Source organism: Myotis myotis, unplaced genomic scaffold (assembly GCF_014108235.1).
Source record: "Myotis myotis isolate mMyoMyo1 unplaced genomic scaffold, mMyoMyo1.p scaffold_m19_p_13, whole genome shotgun sequence".
In the NCBI taxonomy this organism is placed as follows: domain Eukaryota; kingdom Metazoa; phylum Chordata; class Mammalia; order Chiroptera; family Vespertilionidae; genus Myotis; species Myotis myotis.
In genome coordinates, this window is record NW_023416317.1 from 13,539,325 (window position 1) to 13,554,845 (window position 15,521).

At 46.1% G+C, this 15,521-nt stretch overlaps 1 protein-coding gene across 10 annotated transcripts in view; it reads right to left on the bottom strand.

The window, feature by feature from the left end:
* FLNB (filamin B) overlaps positions 1-15,521 on the bottom strand; it is a 138,464-nt gene that overhangs the window by 56,074 nt on the left and 66,869 nt on the right. For 9 of the 10 annotated variants that reach the window (XR_004971462.1, XR_004971463.1, XM_036331779.1 and 6 more), the window contains exons 5-15: positions 14,582-14,700; positions 13,399-13,476; positions 12,037-12,199; positions 10,375-10,572; positions 7,462-7,599; positions 5,798-5,924; positions 4,725-4,861; positions 2,577-2,770; positions 1,525-1,638; positions 532-675; positions 152-275 (exon numbers count right to left, since the gene is read on the bottom strand). Coding sequence is in view for 8 of the 10 variants with exons in the window: in XM_036331779.1 (XP_036187672.1) it covers positions 152-275; positions 532-675; positions 1,525-1,638; positions 2,577-2,770; positions 4,725-4,861; positions 5,798-5,924; positions 7,462-7,599; positions 10,375-10,572; positions 12,037-12,199; positions 13,399-13,476; positions 14,582-14,700 (1,536 nt within the window). In the remaining 2 variants the exon portion in view is untranslated. The remainder of the gene's footprint in view (positions 1-151; positions 276-531; positions 676-1,524; positions 1,639-2,576; positions 2,771-4,724; positions 4,862-5,797; positions 5,925-7,461; positions 7,600-10,374; positions 10,573-12,036; positions 12,200-13,398; positions 13,477-14,581; positions 14,701-15,521) is intronic. The other variant, XM_036331781.1, reaches the window with a different exon arrangement.

The window sequence follows — 15,521 nt, forward strand, 5'->3', positions numbered from 1 at the left end:
TTAGCAAAGATATAGCCAAGGAACTGACACAAAGCCTCATTAGATTACCTATTCCAGGTGGACCAGTTCCTGGTTCAAAGTTCACTGCCTGGTACCATTATTAAAAGAACTTAATTCCCAAGGAGCAGCATTGGGTGAAGCTCCCTCTCACCTTCCCCAGCCTCGGTACAGTCCACTGTGAAGTGAGTAGGTTCATTTGCCTTCAGTCCACTTCTCTCCACGCCTGGCCCAAACACTTTGACCTTCTGGGGATGGCTACCCTGCCCAATGTGTACCTAGGAGACATGGAGAAATTGTAATCAAGTCTTCCTCCACCAGGACTCAGGAAAACACTCTTAGTTAACATTGTTAGATAGTCCTTTTGGGCAATCCAGAGCACTCTGCCTTCAGGGCACTCCATCTTTCAAGGCCACCAAGGAGGATGGGTTCTTCCCAGGAATCGGCCTTGGCCATCAGGCAGGCATGGAGTCCAGACCTGCCACAGGACTGGGCTTTCCCATACCAGGGCCAGGGTTCCGTCTCACAACCTACCCGGTAGGGGCTGTGTGGGATGTTCACACCTCCCCAGACCACAGCAATGGTGTGCTTGATGGGTTTAACTGGGGTGTACGAGCAGGCGTACGTGCCATCCATCCGAGTCTTCATATGGATGTCAATGGGTTGGCCTTCTCCATCCTGCAAAAGAGCAGGGGCTAAGAACAGAACTGGCCCTCAACTGTCTTCATCAAACAGAGCCACCGTGGCCTCCCAAGACAGCCAAGTCACCACGCACTCGTGCAATAAAACCGCAAGGAAAAACATGCCGCTTTCTCACATTACAATGGCCATGACCACAGGTGAGAAGACACTACATGCATTTATTTATTTTTAATTGAGAGCAAATGGCCAAAAGAGAAAGCCATGACCACTCAATGCTTCATTTCAATGCCTACACTGAAATCTTTTCACCAAATTCAATTCAATTAACTTATTTAATAAATCCTTGTTTACAAACCTCTCAACATGGCCTAGGTGGCATCAGCCACACCAAGACATTTACAGGGAAATCTGAAACAATCAAGCCTTGTTTCCATAGAATACATATCATAAAAATAAGAAAAGCACCCTGCTGCCCTAGTCCGTTTGGCTCAGAAGATAGAGTGATGACCGGAGGACTGAAGGGTCCCAGGTTTGATTCCGGTCAAGGGCACCTGCCCGGGTTGTGGACTCGATCCCCAGTAGGGGACGTGCAAGAGGCAGCCGATCAATTGTTCTCTCTCATCATTGACTTTCCTATCTCTCTCTCTCTCCCTCTCCCTTCTTCACTGAAAGCAATAAAAATATATTTTAAAAAAAGAAGAAAAGCACCTGGCTTTACCTGTCGGAACCCCATTTACTTCTCACATAATCCATGAGGTTAAATATTCTTATTGTTCCCAATGTGTAGATAAGGAAACTGAGGATCAGATGAACCGAACAACTTGCCATTGCACTGTAGGATCTTGTCACCTGACAATTACCTGCACAGGTCCCCTGGAAACGTACCTGAGCAAATATCTTTAAGGGAGCTTTTCCAGCATCCTTAGGATTCACGGTGAACTCGGCCAGGTTGTTGACAATGCACCCAGATTTCTCCAAACCTGGCCCGTACGCTTGGACCTGGGGCAAAAGGCCAATAATGATTGTCTTTCTGTGCAATGAATGCCCCCAACTAAATCCCTATGTGAAGACTGGTGACTAGGGCCACCAGCTTTACAGCACCTACATAACAGGATGGTTACTGGAAGGAAAATGCTAAAGTAGGTTCTAACTTAAAAACAAAAAACAGGACCATTAACCTCTCATGAAAGAGAAAATTCTCTATAACCAGGCCCCAAACTACGCTGGGCTCCTTGCCTTATTCCGAGCTGACATGGAGAACTTCTAGTAAGTGGATCAGGGACCTCCAGCCATGCCCAATTCCAATGTTACCCTTTGCTACAAACAACATTCTAAACGTGTGCGGCCCTCAGAGAGCGGAGGACTGGCAGGCAGCCTATGGACAGCTGCCCTGTGGGCCAACAGCAGCACACAGGAGGCCTGGGGCCTCCTCCTGTCGGCCAGGCTGGCTCAGACTTGATGCTTATCAGTCTGCAAAGGGCATGAGAGAAACTCTTGGAAACACGGAAAATACGGCTCTAATTTAAGAGAAGGGAGCTGGGGAGAAAAAAAACACACACCATTATCCATGGAACATCTTGAAATAATAACCTCAGAAAGTGGCAAGACTGAAATATGATGCTCCAGGTTGCAAGGAAACAGCTTCCTATGGAGCCCCCTGCATGGGCCATGCTCTGGTCTAAGGGCTGTCTCTATGCATGTTGGTGACCTCCTGGAATCATCCCAGAAGCTCTAGGAAGCAGACACTCCTATCATTCCCACTTTATAGTGGAGGATACCAAGAGTCAGAGGTAAGTTTCTTGCCCAACATTAGAAAAATACTCAGTGGTACCACTGTAGGCCCGTTTCCTTCCTAAACTCTACAAGACTCCTCTCTGTCACCTCTTCCAGGCACCAGGGATGATCCCAGAAGCCAGAAACATAACAAGTTGACTCACCAGATCTGGGTTATAGTCTCCTGTGGCCGGGTGGATGAAGGCCATGTACGGACTGTCCTTGATGTCCTCGTCATCACACATGATGTGAACGGCATATTCGCCAGGCTCCTTGGGCCAGTACTTGACGTCACACGATCCATCATTCTGGTCGTCATAATCAATCTTCGCCTGGGAGGGGCCTTCAATGGCGAACCCTGGGGGATGGTAGGGGGATGGAGGGAGGGCTCCCTGGTTACATGGGGAAAAGGACCTATTCTATGTTACTATCAACTCCCTCCCTCTGCCTGCCTAAAAGCCAAGTGTTGCCCAGAAGACTGAAACCTGTTTGTGTCCCTTTCCCACAAAACCAAGTCTACTGAGTCTTCACTAGAGATGGAAGAATTGGATTTTATACTTTTAAAAAATATCATCTAACAATAAGGTCAACCAGCAAACCTTTGTTGGCAATATGGAAATGTACCAAAAGCCTTAAACCAATGCCCATCCTTTCCCCTACCAAATCCGCATTTGGGCTTTTATCTGAAGGAAATAACCAAGGATGTGTGTAAACAGATACAAGGATAAGCATTGTTTTTATAGTAAAACCCTGGAAATAACTGGAGAACCCGGTAAGTTATATTCATGCAATGGAATTCCATGGAAGTCATGGAAAATTGAGATATGTTCTATATTTATCTGAGGCGGGAAGATAAAAAGACTTCCCCCAGATATTTTTTGTGGCAGATAAGTACTTGTATGTATATGCACAGAAAAAAGTCTAAAAGGATACGCCAAAAGGTTTAATAGTATCTCTAGTCTACAAGGATAGACTGAAATATTTATTTTCTCTCTAGAAGGAAAAATTTAATGTAACTTCTTATTTTCCCCTTTTTGCTTATTTTTAGTACCTGAAATATAGGTTCTCAAACTATGGCCACTAGGCCACACCTACCCACTGCCTGTTTTTGTAAACAAGGTTTTACTGAAACAGCCATACTCCTTCGCTTATGTATTTTCTACTGCTGCTTTCATGCTACAACAGCAGAGTCGAACAGGTGTGGGAGAGAATACGACCCACAACACTAAAATATTCGCTATCTGATCCTTTGAAGAGAGAGAAATGCTGGCCACCGATCTAAAATGATCATGTCTACATCAGGTGTGTATTTAAAATGCATTCAGTTATGCTCCAAAGAATATTTACTCCTAAATTTCCGATTTCAAAAAAGTTAATTCATTCATCTAAACTAAGGAGCAGTCAGCAATATTAGTTGAGTGCCTACTATATTCTAGGCACAACATCCATGGAAAGCCTTTGGTGAAAGCACGTCACATTCACAGCCCACGGGCCACATGCGACCCACCATGAATATTTGTGTGGCCCAGCCAATATAACAACATATAAGAAACGTTTTAATAAAAATTTTGTAACTTAATTTTTACAATATCCTGTTACACATATTATTAATAACGAACTACAACGTTCGCTAATGACTGATTACTATAATCATGTTGCGTTCATTTCCCTTACGTGCCTTTCACGCAGGCGCACCATTTCTATCCACTAGTACTAGCAGCGAATATTTTAGCAGCCGACTGCCACGTCATTAGTCTTGGACTGACTTGTTTGGTGCGCGCAACAGGAAATATTTCATATTCGGAGAACAACAAAAACAGGTTTATTTGCGTTGCGCTTATTTATTTGTGCAGTTACCTGTGTCTGGTAAGTTAATGTTCAAGAAAAAATATTAATTTTTATTAAAATGTTCTATTATTTTATGTTAACGATTACTCATTTCTTTCAGCCCTTTGTATTCATGCATGTCTCTATCGAAATAAACCTATGTTTCTATGAAAATTGAAGCTTTTGTTTTTTTGCGGCCCACATAAACTTAGACCTTGTTTATTTGGCCCGTGTTAGCCTTTGAGTTTGACATGCTTGCTCTAGTGAACAAATGAATGAATGAAGCAGAGAGCAGCCTGAAGGGCAGGTGGAAAATGGGAACTGCAATTCCACAGCAGTGTGCAGAGGCGGCCTCAGGTGGTGAGGAGACCAGGAGGTTAAGGGTAGTGAGGCTCAGGAGGTCCCAACTCTCGGCCTAATAGCGGGCCCAAGCACCCCTATAACCTCAGCCCTACAGAAGCTGCTGGTCAGCTGCATCCACTTACCCAGAGACCCCACCTCAGCACCAATGGACTCCACCACGAAGTCTGCTGACCGCCCCACAATCCCGCCATGGAGGCCAGGGCCCCACGCACGGACTTTCTGCATGCCTGCTTCAGGGCCAACTTGAACTTCAAAGGGGCTAAAAGGAAAGGAACAGAAGGAGCATTAACTAAGAGTCAAGAAGGGGCTAAGTACAGCCATAAGCTGTTTATGCCTATTCTTTCCACTTGCTGGATCCTCTGACCCGCAGTCCCAGTCTCCAGCCAAGCCCTTCCTCCACGCAGGCCCCCCTCAGCCATTGTTAGGTCAACAATATAATGTGCTGTCTCAAGGCACTCGGGGGGCCACTGGGTTGGTGCTCAAGCCACACTGCCTTGCACTGTCTTTCTGGTCATTGACCTTTTGTGTGCAGGGCTCACAAGACTGTAACAACAAAACTAGGTTGAATAGGCGTTAGCTCATACATTAATGAATGTGTTTTAACTTTTATGCAGGAAGTAAAAAAAAAAAATAGTTTGCTTAGATTTTCAGAACCCTATAATATAATATGCCCAGATATTTCTCAAGGTAAACTGAATTTATTCAGAGTTTAAAGTTGCCCCCAGAAGAGCTGGAAAACACGTAAACACAGGGCAGGCAAACTGCACGCCCACACGGCAAAGCTGCAGACTGGCCCCTTGATTCCTGCCTGCGCTCACGTAGAGGACTTTAATGTAAACCATAGCAGATTTTACCCCATGGCATTCCTGAACAGAGGCATGCATTGAAAGAAAGAGAATCGCAGTTTATATAAGGGTATAAAGACACACAGTCCATTTGCTCTCTATTACTGCTCCTTCTGGCTTCCCCGCCTCCCACCAGGCCCAAACCGCCGGCATTTGATTTAAAGCAAGGCAGCTGAAACCACAGTGACTTTCTGCTGCTTTTGAGAACAGGCCAAATGTCTGTGAACTGCCAGAAAAAAAAAAAATGTTTGCAACAAAGCAGATCTCTTTCCCTCCTGCAGCTCAGGAAGCCACCACGGTGAGCCTGCCCTGGGCTCAGCACCTCCAGAGACGTCGGAACAGAGACTCACCTCTTTGGAATGTGGTGTCCCCCCCATGTGATGGCAATGCTGTACTTTCCCGGGGTGCTGGGGTAATACTCGAACGCATAGACTCCATCCAGAAAACCTTTTTGCTTCACCAGCTCCTCCAGGCCCTCTGTGAGAAGAAAACACACCACCTTTTCCAATGCAATCCTAGGCTCAGAACGAGAACCCGGAAGACAAGAACAGAATGACAGAAATATCCATAAACGTGGTCACAGAGGAAAGCAAGTGGGCCACCTAAGAGGGTGGGACCCCTAAAACCTGAGAGATTAATCCAAAGCTAAAAACGGGCCCGTCTCTGCTTCAAATTGTGGGGAATTGGAAGATTTCAGCTAGCTGGCTTTCGTAGGCTCTCTAAGCTATGAGGGGGGCTACGCAGCCAGAACCTCCAGGGACTGTGTAAAGATAAATCTAGTTGCATCTCAATTTTTCCTCAACAATTCTACCCATTTTAGCTCCCCCCAAAACTGGGGAGGGAATGGATGAGTATTTGACATGAGTTCCAGGTTCGTGTCCTGGCATATCTTTTTCAACTGAAGCCGGACAATGAAAGTGAGAACGCTCTTCTGTGCTATCGACAAGGAGACGGATTTTAGATGCTCTACCACAAACTCCAGAGCAAGCCGTCAGGCAGGGACTTGTTTGATGTTGAGCCTTGAGGTTTGGCTGGGAAAGCCATTTCGTCAAGTGAGAATCTAAGGTCAGGAAAAAAATCGCCTCCTTGGCTCCTGTAGCAACAAGCCAGGGGGGAGGGCAGCCGCAGAGCAGCTTGGCTCTAGGTCTGAGCAGTCTAGAACCTTGGCTGCCCTTGGGGCTCAGCCTGCCCCAAAGCTTGGTGCTCCGAGGTCAAATATTAACTTTCTGGAACTCAGAACACCCCTGCCCAGCCTGCTGGGAATACAGAGGGTAAGAGCAGTCCTAGCATAGGAAGCTCAAGATTCCACAAGCCAAGGGCTTCTGCACCTGCAACTAGAAATGCCGAGCTGCTCATCTGTTCCAGGAGAAAACTCGAGGATGGTCCTCACCCCCATCCTCACATCAACTGTCTCCCTTCCCAAAACAGGGAGCAAGAATGAGTTGCAGGGTACAACCCACCTCTCCACGGATGGCATTTATTTACAAGGAAATTTAACCTTGGGGAATCTGATTCCCCTTTTATAAGCACTGATCATAGTAATTAGGTGCCTGACATAATTGCATAGTCTATAAAATGTAACCTATAGTGGGAAAATCACTGGCTTCGGAGACTGTGCTTGAATTCCAGCTCAGACACCTACAAGCTGTGGGACCTTGGGCAAGATCTGTCCTCTCTAAGCCTACGTTTCTGCAAATAAAAAAGGGGCCCCTTCAGGTTGCTGTCCCAACCAAAGACAGCATTTCCCAAAACTCATTGCGTAACTGCTCCTTCTACTCCCAAAAGCCTTAATACAATGTGAGTCTGCAGAACCACCACTGTCCCCGCCTGCAACCAGGACAGACATTACAAATCAATCACTGCTTCCTTGCCGATGGAGCCCAGGTAGCCTGAAGTCTTTGACACAGATCTCTGGGATACATGGATCAGAACTGGCCATGGGGTGAAATCCATATGCCAGGCTACAAACGTGGCTGAAATCACACCTGAGAGGAGGGAAGAAAGGAACACTTACTAGGACCCTTCACAGTTACGCCAAGCTCCCCGCTTCCAGCAGCTTTGGTGTCAACTTTGAAGTCCGCCGTCTCCCGGATGCGGATGCCTTTGGGCTGCAGGCCTCGGCCACTGGCCCGGCAGGCGTTTGGATTGCAGGCTGCAAGCACAATTTCGACATCAATTCAACCTTTCATTCTTTAGTCAGAGTTGAGCAAGCCAAGGTAATGTGGAGCCACCCGCCAAGAAAATATTTGCTCTGCACAAAGAGTATGCGGCAGTTGCTGGGACCAGGGGTCCCGTTTAGGGAGCACACCAGGCAGCAAATAAGGACACAACATAACTTTGTCCAGCCACGCTGCGGAGGGACTGGAGAAAGTTCCTTTGGCGAAGAAAGCCGGAGGGCACAGTGTGGATTCCCCGGGCTCCTGGTACCGGCTGAATCCTGGCATGTATCCCCTCGGTGGTGAAGCAGAGTTAAGACCTAGTGCTGGACACGGTTCAAACCTCATTGCTATACTCAAGGGCCCACTAATTGGGAAGACTGGGCTTCCTCAAGTCAACTTGAAAAATGTAGCGCTTGAAAACACCTGACCAGGCTCCAAACTTTGGGTCAGTCATTTCTAAAGGTCTAAACAGTGTCGTTTTCCCCATAAAGAGCCAGAAGGTAGCTCGAAAGGAAGCCAGTGCAACCCTCCGCTGGCCAAGGCAGACAACCATTGCAGTGCCTTCCGTCACAGGTCCTAGGAATGTGGGCGGCTGGGAGTGCAACTACTAGCGACAAACGCCCCTCAATGTTATTTCTAGATCTGGTTAAAAAAGCTAAACTTGTAAGTACAAAAATGAAGGGCAAAGGTAGCTTCCAATATTCCTTACATGAGGTGCACAAAACTACTGCCCCTGGGGTCATCAGAAGGTTGATTAAAGACTTCCTTGAACCCTAGGAATTCATTGTCAGCATGGGCAACCTTCTGATTAAGTACAGAAATGAGAGATTAATGGGTAAAATGTCACGCTGTGTATGAAGTGACTTTTCCTTCCTAAATCTGATACTGCGTATTTGACAGCTCTCTATACCAGTGACGGCGAACCTTTTGAGCTCGGCGTGTCAGCATTTTTAAAAACCCTAACTTAACTCTGGTGCTGTGTCACATATAGAAATTTTTTGATATCTGCAACCATAGTAAAACAAAGATTTATATTTTTGATATTTATTTTATATATTTAAATGCCATTTAACAAAGAAAAATCAACCAAAAAAATGAGTTCGCGTGTCACCTCTGACACGCGTGTCATAGGTTCGCCATCACTGCTCTGGGTCTCGAACCCCAGAGGAGGAGACTTCAGTTTACTTCATAGAAGGAAGGCAATTTCTCCTCTGGCCCCTCCTCTCTGCAATGTCCGCTTTGGCTATTTGGCAAACAACTGCTTCCCTAAGATACATACACACATCCTTGGAGTTAGGGATGACTTTAGGTGGTTCGTGGATGAATGTAAGTTTATGGTAGCAATTTGTGGCAAGTAACGTTGGTTTTTCACTATGAAGATGATGTCAGCTTCTTTTTTATATAAAATCATCTAAGTAGAGGGAGGATTAGTACATCAAGAGAAGAACTCTAATAAATAAATTCGATCCAGTACAAGTGATGGAGACACATGCCAGGAATGAGAAGGGTAATCCATGAGAGAGAGGAGGTCAGGAAACACTACTGGAACTAGGATAGCCATTCAAACGCTTGCATTATGTCAAAAAGACTTTTGTTAATGAATATGTTGGGGGTTTTCAATTTGCCAAGGGGAGAAAAGTTGGTCATACCAGGAGTAAGTCACAGGACTTCCCTTGGAGGGTTTAAATGTGTCTTTAAAAAAAATAAATACTCATGGAAATTCTGTACATGGGCAATGGTCTCCATATCAAAAGGGTAACTACTTAGTTCATATAAACACTAAATAGAGCTGAAGAGTTGGAAGGAAATTGCCAGATTCTCCTCTGTTTGGGAGAGGAGAAATGTTTAAATGTAATTAGAGAGCAGGCTTGGGGTATGGCTGGACAAGCTGTGAGAACAACTGTACTGTCATTTCCTGAGGCCACAAACAGCACAGGCTCGCTGACATTTGCAGGCAGCACAAAGACCTGGCACCAAAGCCCCACCCAACCAGCCCTTACCAAGCAAGGTGCCTCGGGCCCAGTGCTCTCAGCTAGGAAGCCAACAGCTTCGGGGTCCAGGCGGCCCAGAGGCAGGATTCAGAGGAGGAAGCCAGGCCTGCAGACGCAGATGCAGGACAGAACAGGAAAAGGCAAGTATTGATTAGAAAAGGCAGCAGAGCTAGGGATGAGGGTAGGGGGAGGAAGAGCAACAAGGAGAAGGAAAGAGTCTAATAGGAAAACACCTGCTTCCCCTGCAGAGGGAGTTCAGCAGTGTGGTTAAGGGGTCAACAGAGACCTGGGTTCTACTCCTACCGGCGCCTAGCCCTTACTCACCGACACCTTATGTTATCTAAGTCTCAGTGTCTCCATCTGCAAACTGGGGATACTAACAGCACCTGGAACACACAGGCTGGTGTGACAATGAGATGCAATCGTGCTAAGTGCCTGGCAGCCCAGTGAAGGCCAAACAGTGGAGGCTGGGGGGGCACCAGCAATGCTATTGCTGCTAACCTCAACCCCAGGCGCCAACCCCTCTGCGGCCTCAGTCCTGCACTGCTCAGTGAGGAATGACTCTCCTGGACAAGTGTTTTGGGGAGGATTAAATGAGTTAATACAAGTAAAGCATTGAAGTCACTTCGTGGCTCATGGGAAGATATTAATATCTTGTGGACAAAGTAAGCCACTTGCCACAGAAAGGGGACAGAGGAGTTCAATGACCATTCTCCTGGCCTTGGGGCCCAGCCATGTGCACAGACAGCACACCTGGTCAGCCACCCCAGCACTCACCTTCCCCAACCTGTACAACGAAGGGACTCTTGGGAATGGTGTCCCCAGCAAAGGTGACCTTGACCACGTGAGGGCCAGGGTGCATTGGTTTGTATACACATCGATACACTTGGTTTCCTTTGTCTTCCACCAGCAGCTCCACGGTGTTCTTCCCCTGGGGATCTTCTACCTCAACCCCAATGTCACCCACGCCGGCACCTAGGACAGAGCGAACACTCCATAAGCCCAAGTCACCTTCTCAGAAAGCTCACTGCCGGTGAGTGTAAAAGCAGATACAAAATGCAAATGGTCCAGCCAGCGTGTCTCCGTGATTGATTCCTGGCCAGGGCATATCCCTGGGTTGCAGGTTTGATCCCCAATAGGGGGCGTGCAGGAAGCAGCCAATCAATGATTCTCTCTCATCATTAATGTTTCTATCTCTCTCTCTCCCTCTTGCTTCCTCTCTGAAATCAACAAAAATATATATTTCTAAATCTATATATATAAAAGCCTAAGCGACTGGCTGACCTGCTGACAGGCCGACTGGCCGGTAGGGATGATGCAAACTGACCACCAGGGGGCAGACGCTCAATGCAGGAGCTGCGGGATGACAGCAACTTTGCAGAGTGACCTCTCGCACTCTGGGACCCCTGGGGGGATATCGGACTGCTGGTTTTGGCCCAATCCCCACAGGCCAGGCCAAGGGACCCCACCTGCCAGAGGGACCCCACTCATTCCACAGATACCCTTTGAGCCCCGGCGCTGCCCCAGTGGGGCTGGCCGGGGAGGGACCTTGGGAGGTTGGCTCCAGGGCATGTCTGGCCCCTCTGGCCCCGCCAGCTACCTTGTAATTAATTTCCTTTCAATGTGTACGAATTCGTGCACTGGGCCTCTAGTTAATAAATAAATGAATAGAAAAAATTCAAATGAAGGAAACAGGGGCACTCAGAAGGGCCACACCAAGACATTCACATTCTGCCACGGGGAAGGATGGTGAAGGCTGACCATTCCTTTTTTCCCATTCTCTGTTTTGTAAATTTTCTACACTGAAAAGAAGGCAATTTCAAGAATTGTCTTATTCATCCCTCCCCACTCCAACAGGACCTTGCATAGAATCATCTAGTAGATAATTCTTCAAACTTAGTTTCTTCAGAAGAAAGGCTGGTTTTGAAAAATCTAAAAATATAACCAATACATTTGAAACAGAGAACTGACTGATGGTCGCCAGAGGTGAGAGGGATTGGGGCCTGGCTGAAAAAGGTGAAGGGGTTAAGAAGTACAAACTGGTAGTTACGGAATAGTCACAGGAATGTAAATTACAGCATAGGGAATATAGTCAATAATACTGTAATAACTATGTGTGGGGCCAAGTGGGTACTTGAAATATTGGGGTGACCACTTTGTAAAAAGTATATAATTATCTAATCACTATTCTGTACACCTGAAACTAATACATAATAATACTGAATATAAACTGTAATTAAAAACTTTTTTAAAAAGAAATTAAAAATAAATAAATTTATAAGAGTATGGGGGCAGGAAGGGAGATGGATTGAAGAAAATTATTTTTGTTGTTGGTTGTTCAACTTAAAAGACAAAGGTCAGGCATCCCGAGCCTTTAGGTTCCTGAGGATTATCTCTGGCTTTACAAGGAAGCCTGATCCATGGAAGAGGGCGTGTTACCTGCTGTGTAGATGTCAAAGTAGGTGGGCTTATTGGCGATGTTCCCTGCAGCTTCCAAACCGGGGCCTTTCGCGGTGACTTTACTGGCATCTCCCTGGGCCTTGTCGACATTCACTTCAAATGGGCTCTTAGAGATATGCTGTCCTGCAAAGAGTACTGTGACCTACAAGTGACAGAGAGATGATAAACACTCCCTTCTCCCTGCCCAGTGAGGCGACCAGAAAAAGCCACTTGCTTTCTCTTCCCTCCTCCTGATTATCCACACAAAAGTGGCTGGACCAGGAGCCCTGCTAGAGGCCTGAATGGGACTCCCACTTGACTCCATCAGCCATACGGCGGGCCTGGGATATCCGACCTTCAGCAAACTAAAAACGCTTACATCTGATGTTTAGCCTCTCTAGTAGGATACAAACACATATCCTAATCTCTAGACATTGAGCCCTTTAAGGCAACAATGACGAGGGCCACTGTTCCCCAGAATACAATGAACAGTTCCAGGATTTCAAACCTAAAGTCAATGTATTTTTCAAGGGACTGAGATCATTCCCAGACACGTGGATTTGGGAAAAAGTACAGATTTCCATCTAAAACTTGAGCCAGAGTTCTCATCTCTTAAATTTGGGGGTTAGGCTTCCTAGAAAGTGAATAAATTAATTATATCATAAATGCTTTCTTCAAGATTCATGATGTTCTAAAGGTAAATTCTATATGGCCATGGTTCCAGGTGAATTCACTAAAGCCCAAGGTGGTGAGTATGGTCTATATCTCAGTGGCATGGTACACAGGACAAGCCTATATGTGCTGTTGAAGGCTTTCTTCCAACTAACGGTAGACTCCTCGATCAGTCCAGTCTCTGCAAGACTTTTTTGGTCCCCATCCCATAAGCCAACTGGACACCAACTCAAACAGAATTCAAAATGTTGCTGAGACAAAGGATCTGAGGCCAAATCCCCAACAATTCCCCAGATACATGAGTGGGCTATTGGCTTCCGCTACAGTCCACTGGCCTTCTCCATGCCGGCAGATGCTCTAGAACACCTCGAAGGGGACATAAGGCAGCATTACAGACAAAGCCCAGGGCTTAGCATCTATACTCCAGGCATGTAGCTACAACCATTATTACCTAGACAGTTAGAAAAATCTGATATTACAATAACCTAGTGGAATTCAACCAATCAAGATTATTAGCTAATATCTCAAGTCCGGTTTCTGGGGATCCAAAATTTTTCTATAATGAGCACGGATACTTTTATAATCAGGAAAGAAAATCAGAAGTTAACTTCAGAAAACCCTCTCCTTCCACACATATCGAAGCAAGCCCAGAAGAGTAGTCCAAGCAATAGCCACGACACCTCATCTTACTTTGTGCAGCCCGGTAACCTTGGGCAGATACTCCACCGAGTATGTCTTGTTCTTGTCGCTAGCAGGGGTCACTTGTGCCTAGGATGGAAGATGAATGACAGTCAGAGCTAAAGTACCCAGTGTGAGTAAAAGAATGCTGTGCCAGCCAATCTCCCGCCACGAGCTGGCAGGTCAGGCACCTGTCCTAGCTATTTCCTGCCCCACTATTCCTGCAGGACACCCCAGGGGAGGAAGAGCCTGAAGTTACAGAACCAAATCATGTAGCACAAAGGTATAACCAAGTCAGGACTCTCTGCTGACTCAGAGCTGAAACTCTCTAAATGAGAGAGACTATAAAGCAAGGAACTTAAAGCTTCGTTGGCCATGTAGTAATTAAGCATTTATGAAATGCTGGGCCCAGTGTTAGGTACCCAAAACAAAACAAATCAGGCAGAATTCCTGACCCAGTGGGAGAAATGGACAGTATGCCAGTAAACTCAGAATTTCAGATCGTACATAGCAATAGGAATATATAGTCTTAAGAAGATAAGTAGACAAAAGGAACTGTGTGCAAAGGCTCTGAAGGGAGAATCAAAGGCTGGTCAGAGTGAGAAGAGAGTAGGACATTAGCATTGTTACTGTATTGTATTGTATTTTATCAGTACTGTATTGTTATTCTGCCCATTAGTATTTTGGTCATTAGTATCTAAAACCTCAACTTGCCCTACTGGTGTGGCTCAGTGGTTGAGCATCAACCCATGAACCAGGAGGTCATGGTTCAACTCCCAGTCGGGGCACATGCCCAGGTTTCAGGCTCAAGCCCTAGTAGGGGGTGTGCAGGAGGCAGCCAATCAATGATTTCCTCGCATCATTGATGCTTCTCTCTCTCTCCCCCCCTCCCTTCCTCTCTCTGAAATCAATAAAAATGTATTAAAAAAAAAAAAGACAAACTCAACTAATGAGGCCTTTGCTAAATTCCAAGTATCCTTTATTTTATTAAACATTGTGTCCCTGGGTATCAATTTATACTCATTTTCAAGGTACAGCCCTTGGGCAAGTTACTTTAACCACTGTGAGCCTCAGGATCCTTTTGGTAAAAAACAGTGTTTGTTGTGAACTTCAGTGGGGAAAATGGAGGCACAGTCCCTGGCCCTTGACAAGCTCCCTGGGATGCTGACAGGGGAGGCAGCACCCTCCGACATACCTCCTCTTTGTTCCCTTCTGGGTCCTCGACAAACACCATCAAGTCTCCTTGCCCAGCGCTGATGGTGTCCACAGTGAACTTGGCCGGCTGCTTCACCATGTTTCCAGTGGGCTCGATTCCTGCCAAAGGTTTACACAAGCACATTACAATCTGGCCAGCCCTGACACTGGCCATCACCCACCATGTTTCCTTCAGGAAACTGAGAGATGGGACTCAGTCCTGCAGCCACCACATGGGAGATAAGGGATAAACTGCCGTGTCAAGAATAATCCAATCGGTTCCAATCCCTAATTCTGTCCTTGTTAGTTAAGCAACAATCAATTCTGAAATATTCAGAGCAATTCAGCCAGAAATGGATACAATTATGAAAATGATGTGTGACTAGCCGTAGAGCTGGCACTGAGAGAGGTGATGTGGGGATGTGGGGGAGATGAGGTATGGGATGATGGCTCATTTTTCATTAAAGACCATCTTGTATTATTTAAAATATTTAAAAATTGCCTTCAATTATTTTTTTAATTAAACTTTTTATTTTGAGATGATTGAGCAAATTAATTTGAGGCAGATTCACAGGCAGGTGTATGAAATAATGTCGCTTATCCAGTTCCTCCAATGGTTACATAGTACAAAACTCTACATCAGGGGCCCTCAAACTACGGCCCGCGGGCCATATGCGGCCAACTGAAAACATTTATCCGGCCCGCCAGGTGTTTTTGCTGCCACTGCCTGTTGCTTAGCAGCCGACTAGATTTTTTTTAAGCCAACTAGATTTTTTTTAAACTATAGTCCGGCCCTCCAATGGTCTGAGGGACAGTGAACTGGGCCCCTGTTTAAAAAGTTTGAGGACCCCTGCTCTACATAGTCAAAATACAGACCATTTCCATTCCCACAGGGATCACTCCAGTTGCCCTTTTATAGCCACACCCACTCCCCTCCCATC